The sequence below is a fragment of the Oncorhynchus gorbuscha genome, linkage group LG06 (genome assembly GCF_021184085.1).
Source record: "Oncorhynchus gorbuscha isolate QuinsamMale2020 ecotype Even-year linkage group LG06, OgorEven_v1.0, whole genome shotgun sequence".
Lineage (NCBI taxonomy): Eukaryota > Metazoa > Chordata > Actinopteri > Salmoniformes > Salmonidae > Oncorhynchus > Oncorhynchus gorbuscha.
In genome coordinates, this window is record NC_060178.1 from 78013962 (window position 1) to 78032695 (window position 18734).

The following is an 18734-nucleotide window of genomic DNA, read 5'->3' on the forward strand; positions in this document are numbered from 1 at the left end:
CGGCACAGATATGTTGTCGTTTTAAGTAGGAAGTTTATAAAGGTAATCTATCACCCCTCTCCATGCTGACGTGACCAGACAGCTGGTAAAGTGGGGTGCGGCAGAACTGCGTTCAAATTCTATTTGAAATCTTTCAAATACTTATAGTATTTGCTCTAGCCTGCCAGGAGTGCCAGATGGTTGGGGTTTACAGGTTTTGGGATTATCATATCGGTTCAACAAGCCATGCAAGGTCAATCAAGCACAGATAAAGTATTTGAACCCAGGTCTGCAAGACAGTTCAGTGGCCTTGTGGTTAGTGGCCTTGTGGTTTGAGTGTCTGCCCTGAGATTGGGAGTTCCGGTCATGCTAAAGACTGTAAAAATGGGACTCAGTGAGTCTCTGCTTGGCACTCCGCATAAGGAGATAGATTGGGGGTAAGGCCCTGCGTTAGACTAGCATTTTGTCTATGGGGCGTACTTGTACATCAAGCTGCATCATGCTACGAGCTGGCTCACACAAGCCAAGGCTCATGCAAAGCTATGAACTTACTGGAAGACAGTTGGTAAAGTGGGGTGTGGCAGAAGAGAAAATATGTTGACGCAACCTTCAGAACAGCTATGCTCATCTGAAACACACACGTGCACATACGCATGCACACGCATACCGACCGATGTGTCCTTGACTGGTAGGATGATGCCTTAACAGCTAATTAACACGATTAGCTCCTGTAAGTGTTTCTTGCTGACTTGTTTTAATATAGCATTTAATAGTGCAGTGATTTTCAGCACTGATGTTAGTGGAGAGGAGAAGAGAAGAGAGAAGGAGAGGAGAGGAGAGAAGGAGAGGAGAGGAGAAGAGAGGAGAGGAGAAGCGCGGAGAAGAGAAGAGAGAAGGAGAGGAGAGAAGGAGAGAGAGGAGGAGAGGAGAGGAGAGGAGAGGGAGAGAGAGAAGAGAGAAGGAGGAGGGAGAGGAGAGAAGGAGAGGAGAGAGGAGAAGAGAAGAGAGAAGGAGAGGAGAGAGAGGAGAGAAGGAGAGGAGAGGAGAGGAGAAGAGAAGAGAGAAGAAGATGAAAAGAGGAGGAGGAGAAGAAGAAGAGGAAAAGAGAGAGAAGAGAAGAAGAAGAAGAGGAGAGGAGAGGAGCATTATAGTTTTTCAGACAACACATTAAGGCTTTGAAGTCAATACTGATACAGTTTGAAGCCAGAGGGAGGCAGATCTACCAACCATTTAATTATCAGCTTTTAACACAAGAAGACATCAATAAACAGACTCAAATGTCTCCACCTTTCGCCCTCAGCCACCGCATAGGGTAGCCGTCTGTGTGAGGGAGTAGTAATTGAAATGAAAAAGGTCTAACAGCATCAGGAGGGCAGTTTTGAGGAAATTCAAAGATAAAATAACAAATCGTTCTCTTTCTTTCTTCCTACCTCTTTCCTTCCCTTCATCTCATGCGTCTCTCTCTTTCCCTCCCTCCCAACCTGTCTCTCTCATATCATGCCTGATATTTGGGCTGTTACAGTACCCTGATTATCCCATGGAATCTATTAGCCAGAGGAACAGGGGGTAGAGGTGATGGTGGTGTGTCTTAGGGGCACAGCCCAGCCTCTCCTCCCAGGAAACAGTATCTCTTCAGGGGGTAAAGGGATCTGACGTCTGGCTTAGCAGATGGTTCCCCACTCTGCTGTCTCTAGTGATGGCCTATTAGAGTGTGTAAATATGACATGAGTGACAACAGCATAGTCAGTAGGAACCTGAGAACAGCCAGACCTACTGTAAAGTACTCACTGTCAGGGCTTTCACAGACAGAGTTACAGCCAGGTCAATAAAGCCAGGTGAAATATGAGGTACATCAACCATTGGCACCCACACAGTCACACTATCACTATGTCCCAAATGGCACCCTATTACCAATATAGTGCACTTATTTTTACCAGAGAAGAATTGGGTGTCTGGCCCTGGTCAAAAGTAGTGTACTAGAGGAAATAGGGTGCCATTTCACGACGCAGACACTATCACCGTGCTCTACTATACAGAGGGTTCATGTCGATCGAAAATGTTATCTGACAGAGGGTTTGGTTGCCTTTTACTTTGAGGGGGGAAAGGATAGTCATCATCCATCTTACAACAGGGGCCGTGTTACTGCAATAACAAGCTGTCCAACCAATAAAACAGAGGTAGACATACAGCAGTGCCCATCTCCTCCTCTCATTCCTCTCACTCCCACTCGCTCTGACTCAGGCCTGGCTGGTGATGGATGGAGAGAAAGACTGACAGTGGACATACTAAGACTCATATAGGCACGGTACAGCATGTTGAAAGAACATTGTTTCTGCACACAAACATGCATGTTTAAGTGTATGTTTTGTTTCACCAATTAGACCATATCAAGATCTTAGTAGAATGAGGTGGTATCCTGTCCGCTGTGTGTGTCTGGGGTAGTTTTTAAAGGCAGATCTTTCAATGAGGTTTAAAGGTCCAAAGCAGCTGTTTTTATCTAAATATCAAATCATTTCTGGGCAACAATTAAGTGTAATTGTTTTCAATAAAATTTGTCAAAAAGAAACAAACATAGCTTCTTAGCAAAGAGCAATTCCTACAATTTCACAGTATTATTCAAAGCTCTGTGTTGAAATATACACATAAAACAGTGTAAATCACATTTTTGACTGCACTGGGCCTTTAAAGGGAGGTTTTATGAAATGTGGAGTTGGTGGTGGTGGTGGGTTGTGGATCGGTGACCATGCATGTGCAGGTTCTGGTCCATTTGCTGTGCGTCATTACTAAAGCAATGAGTCACCGCCTACTGACAGTGATCAGGCTGGCCACAGAATGTTGGTCTGTCTGTCTGACTGTCTGTTTGGCTGGCTAGCTAGCTGTCTGACTGTATGTTTGGCTGGCCAGCTAGCTGTCTGACTGTCTGTTTGGCTGGCTAGCTAGCTGTCTGACTGTCTGTTTGGCTGGCTAGCTAGCTGTCTGACTGTCTGTTTGGCTGGCTGGCTAGCTAGCTGTCTGACTGTCTGTTTGGCAGGCTAGCTAGCTGTCCGACTGTCTGTTTGGCTGGCTAGCTAGCTGTCCGACTGTCTGTTTGGCTGGCTAGCTAGCTGTCCGACTGTCTGTTTGGCTGGCCAGCTAGCTGTCCGACTGTCTGTTTGGCTGGCTAGCTAGCTGTCCGACTGTCTGTTTGGCTGTCTATCTAGCTGTCTGACTGTCTGTTTGGCTGGCCAGGTAGCTGTCTGACTGTCTGTTTGGCTGGCTAGCTAGCTGTCTGACTGTCTGTTTGGCTGGCTGGCTAGCTAGCTGTCTGACTGTCTGTTTGGCTGGCTGGCTAGCTAGCTGTCCGACTGTCTGTTTGGCTGGCTAGCTAGCTGTCCGACTGTCTGTTTGGCTGGCTAGCTAGCTGTCCGACTGTCTGTTTGGCTGGCCAGCTAGCTGTCCGACTGTCCGTGTTTTGCACTAGCATGCCATCTTTGCTGAACAACAATCTCAATAAACAGGCTCTGCAGCTCCTGAGCTGGAGATGTCAGCTGCACATAAATAATAATCAAATGTAGACAGAATGTCATTCTCCAGGAAGACCTCAGAGCACATGGTTTGTTTTGAAATCCACAGTTCAGTGGCCTTTCTGTAATTAGCTAAGTGTTTTAACTGTAGAATAAACCACAGAATACAAAGTCTGACAGGCATCAGAGCTACGCAACTCTACCAAATAATGAAATGGTCCGATATTTAGTACAAACACAGCATACTTCCCAAGATGAGGTTCCTGCCTTTTTCTCCTTGAAAAGGATTGTCATTCATCAAAACTGCTGGTCATTAATCAACTGTGTCGTCTTTCTACTGAGTCCTTAAACAGTTTGGATTTGTGATTGTTCTCTAAAGAAAAGTCACTGTTCTCATTGTGAACTGTCTTGAACCCTTTAGTTTGAAGGAAACAATGAATGAAGATGCCACAAATGTCTCGGGCCCGGGACATCACGATAAGTCATGTGTGACCCTGATCCAATAAGAAGCCTTGAGGACAGGTAGGTATAGCAAATGAAACATCACTGTCTGTGTGTCTCGTAGTCTGACCTTTCAGACCGTCGGATGGAGGGAGGAGGATGGACAGAGGGAGGAGAATAAACGAGTCTGGATCATTCTAATAACGCTCCAGGTGACAAACAGGGTGTTTAATGGACAGAGGCGAGACAGGGGAGAGGAAAAATGAGGGAACAAGGGTGAGACTCTTTAGGTGGGGAAATAATCACGACAAGCCAGTAAAAGGGATTGCGGTGGGAATCAGTCATTGGGACAAATTGAGGACTCCCATTTTCAGATTGTAAAACCACAAGGTGTGTTACAAAACAAGGCTGTTCCCTCTGTTAACCATGGTAGAAGGTAATGGAAGAGCCACACACAGAAACTAGACCTCTAAATGATAATACAAGCCCCCAACATAGAAGTCACAGAGTAGACCTGTTGCAATGCATTTTGTTCATTCGTTGTGTAAAATGCATATTTTAGCAACATACCGCAATAACAATGGTTGCATACATTTTTTTTTACGGATGACCAATGACTCAACCCAAGCCCTTCCTTTGGTTTGAAAAGTATTATCAGGACAACACATTTATGTCTTGTGCTCACAGTAGACATCGAGCATCATGTCTCTGCTGGCGTAGTAAGAGAACTGTTGGTGTCTTTGAATTCATACTAGGTTAAAGTATACAGCGTCAAGGTAGCCTCCCTACCCTCTCCTCTAATTTTCTCCCTTCCCTTCTCCCCTCACTATTCCCTCGACTCCTTTCCTCCCTTATTTTCTCCCTCTCCCCTCGACTCCTTTCCTCCATTCTCCCTATCCCCTCGACTCCTTTTCGCCCTTCCCTTCTCCCTATCCCCTCGACTCCTTTTCTCCCTTCCCTTCTCCCTATCCCCTCGATTCCTTTTCTCCCTTCACTTCTCCCTATCCCCTCGACTCTTTTCCCTGTCTTACACCTCCTCCATACCCTCCCTTCCCTCTCCGCCGGGACTCAGCAGAGCAGCAACATTTCTCAGGTGACATCAACCCGTCTTAATACCCATCAGCCCCGTGGCCTCACCTGTCAGCCTGAGATTCCCCTGGCATGTCAAATATCTGTCTACTGTACAATACCATTAAATCAGGTTACATGACACATAGTACAGTATGCCCATTAGGGTTCATTTACAGTCTGCACAGTCGGAGTTAAGGTCAGTGTCAACACTGTGTGCTCAAATACAAGATATCAACCTCATATTGGGTTGTAACCTCCACTCAGGTCTCCTTTGTAAGTACGTCTTGGAGGTGGTGACCTAGCTACTGGGATTCTCCCATTCAGTTAGACTAAATTAGTGTCAGTGTCCGGGAGGGAGTTCTCAATGCCTTTGATGAGCTGGTTATCTATGTGTATTTCTTTCCGTCCATCTCTTCGGTAGGGGGTTCTTGTTCTATGGCACTGCATTGGTCACGTCTCTATCTGCAGTCAGACCCCTTATCCATCTATCAACTTATACACTGAGTATATAAAACATTAAGGACACCTGCTCGTTCCATGACATGACCAGGTGAATCCAGGTGAAAGCTATGATCCCTTTTTGATGTCACCTGTTAAATCCACTTCAATCAGTGTAGATGAAGGGGATGAGACAGGTTAAAGAAGCATTTTTAAGCCTGGAGACAATTGAAACATGGATTGTGTACGTGTACCATCCAGAGGGTGAATGGGCAAGACAAAATATTGAAATGTCATTGAACAGGGTATGGTAATAGATGCCAAGCAAACCGGTTTGCATCAAGAACTGCAACACTGCTGGATTTTTCACACTCAACAGTTTCTCGGGTGTATCAAGAATGGTCCACCACCCAATGGACACCCAGCCAACTTGACACAACAGTGAGAAGCATTGGAGTCAACATGGGCCAGCATCCCTGTGGAACGTTTTCAGCACCTTGTAAAGTCCATGCCCCGACGAATTGAGACTGTTCTTAGGGCAAAAGGGGGGCGTGCAACTCAATATTAGGAAGGTGTTCTTAAAGTTTTGTACACTCAGTCTATAGTGGCTTGCGAAAGTATTCACCCCCCTTGGCATTTTTCCTATTTTGTTGCCTTACAACCTGGAATGAAAATGGATTTTTTGGGTGTTTGTATCATTTCATTTACACAACATGCCTATCATGTAGAAGATGTACAATATTTCTTATTGTGAAACAAACAAGAAATAAGACTAAAAAACAGAAAACTTGAGCGTGCATAACTATTCACCCCCAAAATATTAATACTTTGTAGAGCCACCTTTCTCAGAAATTACAGCTGAAAGTCTCCTGGGGTATGTCTCTATAAGCTTGGCACATCTAGCCACTGCGATTTTTGCCCATTCTTCAAGGCAAAACTGCTCCAGTTCCTTTAAGTTGGATGGGTTCCGCTGGTGTACAGCAATCTTTATGTCATACCACAGATTCTCAATTGGATTGAGATCTGGGCTTTGACTAGGCCATTCCAAGAGATTTAAATGTTTCCCTTTAAACCACTCGAGTGTTGCTTTAGCAGTATGCTTAGGGTCATTGTCCTGCTGGAAGGTGAATCTCCGTCCCAGTCTCAAATCTCTGGAAGACTGAAACAAGTTTCCCTCAAGGATTTCCCTGTATTTAGTGCCATCCATCATTTCTTCAATTCTGACCAGTTTCCCAGTCCCTGCTGATGAAAAACATCCCCACAGGGATGGTATTCTCAAGGTGATGAGAGGTGTTGGGTTTGTGCCCGACACATTGTTTTCCATGATGACCAAAAAGCTCATAAAGCACAGCTTTGTGGAATGTACGGCTGAAAGTGGTCCTATGGACAGATATTTCAATCTCCGCTGTGGAGCAGCTCCTTCAGGGTTATCCTTGGGCTTTTTGTTGCCTCTCTGATTAATGCCCTCCTTGCCTGGTCCGTGAGTTTTGGTGGGTGGCCCTCTCTTGCCTGGTCCGTGAGTTTTGGTGGGCGGTCCTCTCTTGGCAGGTTTGTTGTGGTGCCATATCCTTTCCATTTTTTAATAATGGATTTAATGGTGCTCCTTGGGATGTCAAAGTTTCTGATCTTTTTTTTAGAACCCAACCCTGATCTGTACTTCTCCACAACTTTGTCCCTGACCTGTTTGGATAGCTCCTTTGTCTTCATGGTGCCTCTTGCTTGGTGGTGCCCCTTGCTTAGTGGTATTGCAGACTCTGAGGCCTTTCAGAACAGGTATATATATCTTGAGATCATGTGACACTTAAATAAAGTCCACCTGTGTGCAATCTATCACCAAATCTCATTTAGGGGCTTCATAGCAAAGGGGATGAATACATATGCACGCACAACTTTTTTTTTTTTTTTCACTTCACCAATTTGGTCTATTTTGCATGTGTCCATTACATGAAATACAAATAAAAATCTATTTAAATTACAGGTTGTAATGCAACAAAATAGGAAAAACGCCAAGGGGGATGAATACTTTTTCAAGGCACTGTATATCCACCAGTATTGTAGAGGACTGATGCAAGCAGAAGACACACCCATGTCACTCTCTGCAGTTAGTCCTTCAGAGCTACTGCAAGTATAGTGTATTATAAAGGACCCTTGCAGTAGGGGACTGAATCTTGAAGAAGCCACAACCATGTCTCTCTCCTTTCTGCAGTCAGTCCCCTTGCCCATCTTATTGTGTTATAATTATAGAGGACTCTAGCAGAAGCCACACCCATGTCTCTCTGCACTCAGTCCGTCCATCAGTCCCCGGGTCTCAGCCTGTATAAACAGTCATCCATCAACAGACCGCATGACTGAATCAATGCTGGATTGGATTGCCATCGATTCCTCTGATAAATTATGGCAAAAGACAAATAAGCTGCGTATGGCTAACTCCCATACGATTAGGCCCGGGCACGAATGCATGCACGCACACACACAAACCCTGTGCCAGCTGAGACAACGCGACAGACAGAATATGGAACTATGAGACTCTTAAACAACAAACTAGATTCAATTGAGTTGCATTATGTGAGAGCACACTCTCCGTGGCGATACATCGTTACACTAGATGTGGGAAGAAGAGATGAGGAAGAGATGGATTTCCTGAATAGGCAGCTATTCTCTGAGAGATCATTTAGAGAGGACGGACGTGGCATCCACTTCTAAACCAGGCTGTCTCTATGGCTGTGGACACCAGGCTGTCTCTATGGCTGTGGACACCAGGCTGTCTCTATGGCTGTGGACACCAGGCTGTCTCTATGGCTGTGGACACCAGGCTGTCTCTATGGCTGTGGACACCAGGCTGTCTCTATGGCTGTGGACACCAGGCTGTCTCTATGGCTGTGGACACCAGGCTGTCTCTATGGCTGTGGACACCAGGCTGTCTCTATGGCTGTGGACACCAGGCTGTCTCTATGGCTGTGGACACTGTTTCAGATATCAATGTTAGTGTGTGTTGATGACAGCAGCAGATCAGCTCCACATACAAACACGCTCCATGGGAGAAGATGATTAGCCTTTACCAGCCCAGTACACAATTAACTACACACATTACAAAACTAACTACACAACAGTGGAAACTGTCTACAACACAGTTATCCAAGCCCCAAGTCCCAGTAGGACTTGGATAGAGACAGGATAGAGGGGGTCAGTACTGTGTGTGGAAACAGGGATAGAGGATAGAGGAGAGAGTGGTTTCAAGTTTCATTGTCATGAGCACAAGTGCAATGAAATGCCTTTCTTGCCAGTTATTTTCCCAAATCAATATACAGTACTACAAAATAAAGTAGAACAAAAATACATAATAAATAGAAATAAGAAGAACACAACAAAATCAGTAAGCTATATACTGGGTTAATTCCAGTGTCAGTGCCATAGCATATTTACCGACTATCCTACCGATCCTCGACTTCGGCGATGTCATCTACAAAATGGCTTCCAACACTCTACTCAGCAAACTGGATGCAGTCTATCACAGTGCCATCCGTTTTGTCACTAAAGCACCTTATACCACCCACCACTGCGACTTGTATGCTCTAGTCGGCTGGCCCTCACTACATATTCGTCGCCAGACCCACTGGCTCCAGGTCATCTACAAGTCCATGCTAGGTAAAGCTCCGCCTTATCTCAGTTCACTGGTCACGATGGCAACACCCATCCGTAGCACGCGCTCCAGCAGGTGTACCTCACTGATCATCCCTAAAGCCAACACATCATTTGGCCGCCTTTCGTTCCAGTACTCTGCTGCCTGTGACTGGAACGAATTGCAAAAATCGCTGAAGTTGGAGACTTTTATCTCCCTCACCAACTTCAAACATCAGCTATCCGAGCAGCTAACCGATCGCTGCAGCTGTACATAGTCTATAGGAAAATAGCCCACCCATTTTCACCTACCTCATTCCCATACTGTTTTTATACTGTTTTTATTTATTTATTTTTCTGCTCTTTTGCACACCAATATCTCTACCTGTACATGACCATCTGATCATTTATCACTCCAGTGTTAATCTGCAAAATTGTATTATTCGCCTACCTCATGCCTTTTGCACACATTGTATATAGACTGCCCATTTTTTTATACTGTGTTATTGACTTGTTAATTGTTTATTCCATGTGTAACTCTGTGTTGTCTGTTCACACTGCTATGCTTTATCTTGGCCAGGTCACAGTTGCAAATGAGAACTTGTTCTCAACTAGCCTACCTGGTTAAATAAAGGTGAAATAAAATAAAAATAAAATATTTACAATGTGCAGGGATAAGAGGTAGGTAGATATGTATAAGGGTAAGGGGACAAGGCATTAGGATATACAGTGTCTTCGGAAAGTATTCAGACCCCTTGACTTTTTCCACATTTTGTTACAGCCTCATTCTAAAATGTATTAAAATGTATGTTTCCCTCATAAATCTACACACAAAACCCAATAATGACAGAGCAAAAATAGGTTTAAAGAAATGTTGCTAATTCATAAAAAATGTCAAACTGAAATATTACATTTGCATAAGTACTCAGACCTTTTACTCAGTACTTTGTTGAAGCACCTGTGGTAGCAATTACAGCCTTGAGTCTTCTTGGGTATGACGCTACAAGCTTGTCACACTTGTATTTGGAGAGTTTCTCCCATTCCTCTCTGCAGACCCTCACAAGCTCTGTCAGGTTGGATGGGGAGCGTTGCTGCACAGCTATTTTCAGGTCTCTCCAGAGTTCGATCGAGTTCAAGTCAGGGCTCTGGCTGGGCCTCTCAACGACTTTCAGAGACTTGTCCCGAAGCCACTCCTGCATTGGCTTGGCTGTGTGCTTAGGGTCGTTGTCCTGTTGGAAGGTGAACCTTCACCCCCAGTCTGAGGTCTTGAGGTCTTGAGCTTTTCTCGGTTCATATTTGCCTTTATCCTGACTGGTATCCCAGTCCCTACCACTGAAAAACTTCCCCATAGCATGATGCTGCCACCACCATGCTTCACCTTAGGGATGGTGCCAGGTTTCCTCCAGACCTGACACTTAGCATTCTGTAGCTCAGTTGGTAGAGCATGGCGCTTGTAACGCCAGGGTAGTGGGTTCGATCCCCGGGACCACCCATAAGTCGAATGTATGCACACATGACTGTAAGTCGCTTTGGATAAAAGCGTCTGTTAAATGGCATATATTTTTTTATATATATATATATATATATATTCAAAAACGTTCAACTCAGATAGTCCATGTAGGCATTTTGTTAGCTATTTAGCAGTCTTATGGGGATAGAAGCTGTTCAGGAGGCTGTTGCTGTCAGACTTGTTGCTCCGGTACAGCTTGCCGTGCGGAAGTAGAGAGAATGGCTAGGTTGGCTGGAGTTTTCCGGGCCTTCCTCTGACACCACCTGATATTGAGGTCCTGGATGGCAGGGAACTTGGCTCCAGTGATGTACTATGCTGTCCGCACCACCCTCTGTAGCGCCATGCGATGTGGATAGAGGGATCAAGTGAGAGAGAGAGAGAGAGAGAGAGAGAGAGAGAGAGAGAGAGAGAGAGAGAGAGAGAGAGAGAGAGAGAGAGAGAGAGAGAGAGAGAGAGAGAGAGAGAGAGAGAGAGAGAGAGAGAGAGAGAGAGAGAGAGAGAGAGAGAGAGAGAGAGAGAGAGAGAGAGAGAGAGAGAGAGAGAGAGAGAGAGAGAGAGAGAGAGAGAGAGAGCGAGATGGCCACCGCCACAGGGTTGGGAAAAGGCCATGACAGCAGATGGTTACTGGTTCCCACCCAAGATCCCATAAAGCAAGAAAGATGTCTGCTCTGACCCATTTCTGTCTGCAGTCTGGTCCTGCAGAGTCCAGTAATAGCAGGGAGAAGAAATAGAGGACTATATCAATAATAGAGAGGATATAATCCTTCACTGGAAGCATTCCCTTCCTCTCCACAATATGAGATTACAGTTAACCCGGAGGTCTATAGACCAGGGACATGGTGAGTGGATTAACCATTTACTGTAGTGTCACAACCTGCTGAGTCACTCAGATACTCTTCTTTTGTCGTTTCATATTGCTATAAAGCGTCTCTCACTCCCACAGTAAACAGACAGACAAACAGACAGACGGACAGACAGAGCGAACGAGCAAGCGAGAGATGCTGGCAGGCGGTCACTCCTACCATCTCTTTAATATTTGAATAATCTCCAAATATTCTGTCTGCAGTACTCTAGTAATTCACATTGAATTTGGAACCATACATGCTTATTCTACCAACTCCATATCTGTCAGTAGAACATTTGGGTCAATTTAGTTTTTCCCTCTCTAATGGTTAAGGTTAACACATACAGGAACAGACAGAGCGATAAATGTAACTACCATTCCCTTAATGTTCCACAAGATGAGAATAATCTGGTGGAAAATGAGGACGTGTGTGTGTGTGTGTGCACCTGCTCACTGTTGCTTACATGGGAGATTGATGTGATGAGCTATAATGGGTTTCACTGATTCAACCCGGGTACTGGCTCCCATTAAGACAACAACAAACACACACACAGGCTTGTCTGCACCTGCTCACTGTTGCTTCCATGTGAGATCAATGTGATGAGCTGTAATGGTTTCAGTGATTCAGCCCGGGTATTGGCTCCCATTAAGACAACACACAAACACAAACTTCTATTGAACTATGCTGCTGGAATCTGGGGTTGTAAAGAAGTCAAAACAGGGCTAACTCTATTCAGAACAGAGCCAGAAGACGTTACTTTAGCTTGCTCCAAGCCTTGCTATTCAAGGAGACATGGGATGGGAGCCTAGTGAAAATAAGACAGAGGGGTGAAATTATTAGGTTATGAAACCGTGTTATTAATATGCCATGGGGACAGAATAACAAAACATATTTTCAACTGGGATAAAACACACAATTACCCTTGGACAAAGGATCTCAATGACATATTTCAGGAAGCTGATCTACAACACGTATTTAGAAATACGTTACGATGCATTGTCAACATGATCCAACACAAGTTCACCCTCAAAGAAAAATGGTCAACTGATATATGGCTAAAACCAAAACTCATAACTTCTAACCAGATCAAATCACCTATGATCCAGAACCCTATGTCACCTCTCACCTAACAAGAAATCAAAAGATCCTCGTGTGCTCAGTTGAGAACAGGGATACTGGCTCTGGAAATTGAAGGTCGGTTCAATGACATAAATGAGAAGATCAATAATTAACTGCATGTATTTTACTGTACTTTATATGATTTAAGAAACCAGACCTATTCTGGAGTAGTGATGAAGATAAACTTGAATGACTATTCAGTACAGAAGTGTTCCTGGTTGTGCATTTTATTTACAAAGCTTGAAAGGCAGGACAACATAAGTTCTATAACTGAAAGGTTTTTGTTATGTGTTTCAATATTTTTTTGTTTCAGTAGGAATGCAATTGAGCATGTATGTATTAGAGGTCGACCGATTAATCGAAATGGCCGATTAATTAGGGCCGATTTCAAGTTTTCATAACAATTGGAAATCGGTAATTTAGGATTTTTTAATTTTATTTAATCTTTATTTAACTAGGCAAGTCAGTTAAGAACGCATTCTTATTTTCAATGACGGCCTAGGAACGGTGGGTTAATTGCCTTGTTCAGGGGCAAAACGACTGATTTGTACCTTGGGTATTGTACCTCGTCTTCTTGGGTAAGACTCTACAAACTTGGCACACCTGTAATTGGGAAGTCTCTTCCATTCTTTTTTATAGATCTTCTCAAGCTCTATCAGGTTGGATGGGGATTGTCGCTGCACAGCTATTTTCAGGTCTCTTCAGAGATGTTCGGATCGCTCTGTACTTTGCTCTGTTAAAACTGGTTGAGGATAGGGGGCAGTATTTTCGCTTTGGATGAATTGTGTGCCCATAGTGAACTGCATCCTACTCTATCCTAGATTGCTAATATATGCATATTATTATTGCTATTGGATAGAAAACACTCTGAAGGTTCTAAAACTGTTTGAATTATGTCTGTGAGTATAACAGAACTCATAGGGCAGGCAATCTTCCAAATAAGAAGTGAAACAAGAAGTGAAATTCTGAATGTGGGTCAACTTTGACGTCATCGCCCCCTCCTTTCCCAACAAGATATGGATCTGGTAGCACTTCCTACCCCTTCCACTATATGTCCTCATTCAGTTGAAAGTGGAATGGAGCTTTTGGTATGAACTTTGACCGAATGGGAGGGGAAATAGTCACTGTCCCGACAGAATGCCATTTTCCTGTGGCGCATTTCTCTGTGGGTGCCACCGCCGTTCCATTTGGCTGCAGCTGAAAACGTATGATCTGGTTGGAACGTTATTGGATATATATGAAAATAACATCCTGAAGATTGAATCTACTTAGTTTGACCAGTTTATTCGACCTGGAATATATCTTTTCAAAGTTTTCGTGCGAGTTGTCCTGGACCGGCGTCAGCTTTTGGGCACGTGAGCTGAAAGTGGTAGCAAATGCAGCTAATTGGACACTAGTATTGGACATTATGGAACAAAACAACAATTTATTGTGGAACTAGGACTCCTTGCACTGCATTCTGATGAAAGATCATCAAAGGTAAGGGAATATTTATGATGTAATTTCGTATTTCTGTTGACTCCAACATGGCGGAGAAATACTTTTACGTCTGAGCGCTGTCTCAGATTATTGCATGGTAGGCTTTTTCCGTAACGTAAAAAAAAAAATCTGACACAGTGGTTGCATTAAGAACCAGTATATCTTTAATTATATGTAGAACATGTATCTTAAGTCAAAGTTTATGATGAGTATCTCTGTTATCTGGCGTAGCTTTCTATAATTCCTCCGGATATTTTGGAGGCATTTCTGAACATGGCGTCAATGTAAACCAAGATTTATGGATATAAATATGCATATTATCGAACAAAACATAAATGTATTGTGTATGTCATATGAGTCTTGGTGGTTCCAAACTTCTTCCATTAAAGAAGGATGGAGGCCACTGTTCTTGGAGACCTTCAATACCGTCAACATGTTTGGTGCTGTTTCTTAACACAATCCTGTCTCTGAGCTCTATGGACCTTTGTCCCCATGGCTTGGTTTTTGCTCTGACATGGACTGTCAACTGTGGGACCTTATATAGACAGGTGTGTGCCTTTCCAAATCATGTCCGATCAATTGAATTTACCGCAGCTGGACTCCAATCAAGTTGTTGAAACATCTCCAGGATGATCAATGGAAACAGGATGCACCTGAGCTCAATTTCGAGTATCATAGCAAAGGGTCTGAATAGTTATGTAAATAAGGTAACTGTTTTATATTTTTAATAGATTTGTCATTATGGGGTATTGTGTGTAGATTATTGAGATTTGTATTTTATTTAATCCATTTTAGAATAAGGCTGTAACATAACAACTTTTTTTAAATGCAAGGGGTCTGAATACTTTCTGAATACACTGCGTACCCCCTCGACAGAAGGCATTGGGGCGAAGCTGTGATAGGTGTATTTAGATTCCTCTGGAAATTAGCTAAGCCCCAGAGCACACTTGATCTTTATTAGCAGCAAAGTCATCAAGACCAGCACATGGACATAGACCTAGGGCTCTAAGCACATACATCGGTTTCTTTATTTATCTTCCCTGTGTCACTGAATCTACACGGTATACACACCACCCTGTGTGTGTGTTACCCCTGTCCTGCACAGTTCAGATGATTGAGTACGGCTACACTGTAGTTGCTATGGTAACATGGAAACAGGCTCAGTGAACACAGACGCTCCTCGCAGCTTTGTTCTGCAGAAGAGGCCTGGTGGATGGCAAGAGTCCCACAACACCGCCCACACACACTGTACATGTCAAGATGTGTGCAAACACTTGAAACATGCACACGCACACTCATTCACCTGCATACACACTTAATTGTTTAGAGTGCATTCCCATCATATCATTACAGTGTCAGTAAGCAGGCATATGGTGCAGAAACCTAGACAATATCACAGTAGGTGAGATATTTATATGCAGAGTACTGCTCTATACAGACCTCTGCTTAATTTCTCCTCAATATCAGACAGGTGCTTTAGAGAGGACACACACCCCCACACATATTCTAAGGAGACCTGAAGAATTCACATCTCACCAAATATTAACAATTACACTTTTAGGGTTGGTGGTTTTATAGTTTTGTGTGTTTGTGTTGGCCAACGCTTCGAGTTTCGTATTTATCCAAAACACCAAACATCTACGAAACACCTAAATCAATACATTTTGGTACTTTACCTTTTTAGAAGCATTTTGGTACTTTTTATAAGCATTTATTAGCCTGTATGTCTTACAATCAGGCATATCATATGTTATATGTATCAATATTTCAAAAAAGAAAACGTTCTACCTTTACAAATAAAACATACACAAACACAAACTGAATTGGTCCACTCACACTGACAGCGTCGTGAAGAAGGTGCAGCAGCGCCTCTTCAACCTCAGGAGGCTGAAGAAATTTGGCTTGTCACCAAAAGCACTCACAAACTTCTACACATGCACAATCGAGAGCATCCTGGCGGGCTGTATCACCGCCTGGTACGGCAACTGCTCCGCCCTCAACCGTAAGGCTCTCCAGAGGGTAGTGAGGTCTGCACAACGCATCACCAGGGGCAAACTACCTGCCCTCCAGGACACCTACACCACCCGATGTTACAGGAAGGCCATAAAGATCATCAAGGACATCAACCACCCGAACCACTGCCTGTTCACCCCGCTATCATCCAGAAGGCGAGGTCAGTACAGGTGCATCAAAGCTGGGACCGAGAGACTGAAAAACAGCTTCTATCTCAAGACCATCAGACTGTTAAACAGCCACCACTAACATTGAGTGGCTGCTGCCAACACACTGTCATTGACACTGACCCAACTCCAGCCACTTTAATAATGGGATTTGATGGGAAATGATGTAAATATATCACTAGCCACTTTAAACAATGCTACCTTATATAATGTTACTTACCCTACATTATTCATCTCATATGCATACGTATATACTGTACTCTACATCATCGACTGCATCCTTATGTAATACATGTATCACTAGCCACTTTAACTATGCCACTTTGTTTACTTTGTCTACATACTCATCTCATATGTATATACTGTACTCGATACCATCTACTGTATGCTGCTCTGTACCATCACTCATTCATATATCCTTATGTACATATTCTTTATCCCCTTACACTGTGTATAAGACAGTAGTTTTGGAATTGTTAGTTAGATTACTTGTTGGTTTTCACTGCATTGTCGGAACTAGAAGCACAAGCATTTCGCTACACTCGCATTAACATCTGCTAACCATGTGTATGTGACAAATAAAATTTGATTTGATTTGATTTTGATTTGATTTATGAGTTTCTTCCCTTTGTGAAATGTAGGAGTTTCCTTTGTCTGGTTTTAAATACAGCTGGGAGTCCAGATGCTTTATTCCAGCCGTGCCCAGCAGACAGATTTATCATCAGCTGATTACACTGCAGCAGACACAGACAAGGGGTCCTTTGCTCTCTCCCTCCAACCCCTGTGTACCCTGTCAGTCTTTGGTCACAAAAACACACCACATGTTCTACACACCCTCCAATCTAACAGTAACGTAGCTGAGAATGTATCCCAGTAAATTGACATGTTATCCCAGTGGCATGACAGTTTAATAACTCAGTTATACTTCTGCTAGGTCTATTACGTCTGACATCACACACATTCTGACATAATATGAACTACAGGTAGAATATCTTCAGGGGTCTGAGATTGAGAGCAGCTCAAAATAAAAGCACCAACACACCCCTACATACGCGCACCCACACACACACACACACACACACACACACACACACACACACACACACACACACACACACACACACACACACACACACACACACACACACACACACACACACACACACACACACACACACACACACAAACATAAACATAAACATGCTTCAGGCACGTACCAGGACTCTGCCGGTGAGTGTCTGTGCTGATATCATGACCCCGGCCCAGTCCTTCACAGAGGTCATCCACCCAACCTCGCTGGCAGGTACCACTTCGTCCTTCTCATCAGGACCCTTAGGTGTCCCATCTGCTGCCTGACTGTTAGCAGGGTTATTCACCTTCTGGGCCTCCTGGAAGAAAGGGGGAGAGAGAGGTGGAGGAAAAAGAAAGAGATGGAGGAGAGAGAGATGGAGGAGAAAACGAGAGAGAGATGGAGAAGCAAGAGATTGGGGAGTGAGAGATGGAGAAAGAGAGACAGACAGAGAGAGAAAGATTGCGTTAACATTTTGTTGATCAGACACCTAAACTCAGCAAAAAAATTAATCACGTTGATTAATGTGCACTGTCCCTGTAAAGATCAAATAAACTCAAACTGTCAACTGCATTTATTTTCAGCAAACTTAACATGTGTAAATATTTGTATGAACATAACAATATTCAACAACTGAGACATAAACTGAACAAGTTCCACAGACATGTGACAAACATAAATGTAATGTTTCCCTGAACAAAGGGGGGAGGGTCAAAATCAAAAGTAACAGTCTGTATCTGGTGTGGCCACCAACTGCATTAAGTACTGCAGTGCATCTCCTCCTCATGGACTGTACCAGATTTGCCAGTTCTTGCTGTGAGATGTTACCTCACTCCTCCACCAAGGCACCTACAAGTCCCCGGACATCTCGGCGGGGAATGGCCCTAGCCCTCACCCTCAGATCCAACAGGTCCCAGACGTGCTCTATGGGATTGAGATCCGGGCTCTTCGCTGGCCATGGCAGTACACTGACATTCCTGTCTTGCAGGAAATCACGCACAGAACGAGCAGTATGGCTGGAGACTTTGTCATGCTGGAGGGTCATGTCAGGATGAGCCTGCAGGAAGGGTACCACATGAGGGAGGAGGATATCTTCCTTGTAAAGTACAACATTGAGATTGCCTGCAATGACAACAAACTCAGTCCGATGATGCTGTGACAAACCGCCCCAGACCATGACGGATCCTCCACCTCCAAATCGATCCCGCTCCAGAGTACAGGCCTCGGTGTAACGCTCATTCCTTAAACGATAAACGCAAATCCGACCATCACCCCTGGTGAGACAAAACTGCGACTCGTCAGTGAAGAGCACTTTTTGCCAGTCCTGTCTGGTCCATCAACGGTGGGCTTGTGCCCATAGGCGACATTGTTGCCAGTGATGTATGGTGAGGACCTGCCTTACAACAGGCCTACAAGCCCTCAGTCCAGCCTCTCAGCCTATTGCGGACAGTCTAAGCACGGATGGAGGGATTGTGCGTTCCT

General features: G+C 44.0%; 1 protein-coding gene across 14 annotated transcripts in view; it reads right to left on the reverse strand.

Annotated features, from left to right (window-relative positions):
* The window catches only part of LOC124038361 (calcium-activated potassium channel subunit alpha-1), a 201661-nt gene extending 184094 nt beyond the window's left edge, over positions 1-17567 (reverse strand). For all 14 annotated transcript variants that reach the window (XM_046354162.1, XM_046354157.1, XM_046354151.1 and 11 more), the window contains exon 1: positions 17401-17567. In XM_046354162.1, the coding sequence (XP_046210118.1) occupies positions 17401-17466 (66 nt within the window). In that variant the 5' untranslated portion in view covers positions 17467-17567. The remainder of the gene's footprint in view (positions 1-17400) is intronic.
* Positions 17568-18734: the final 1167 nt, after the last annotated feature.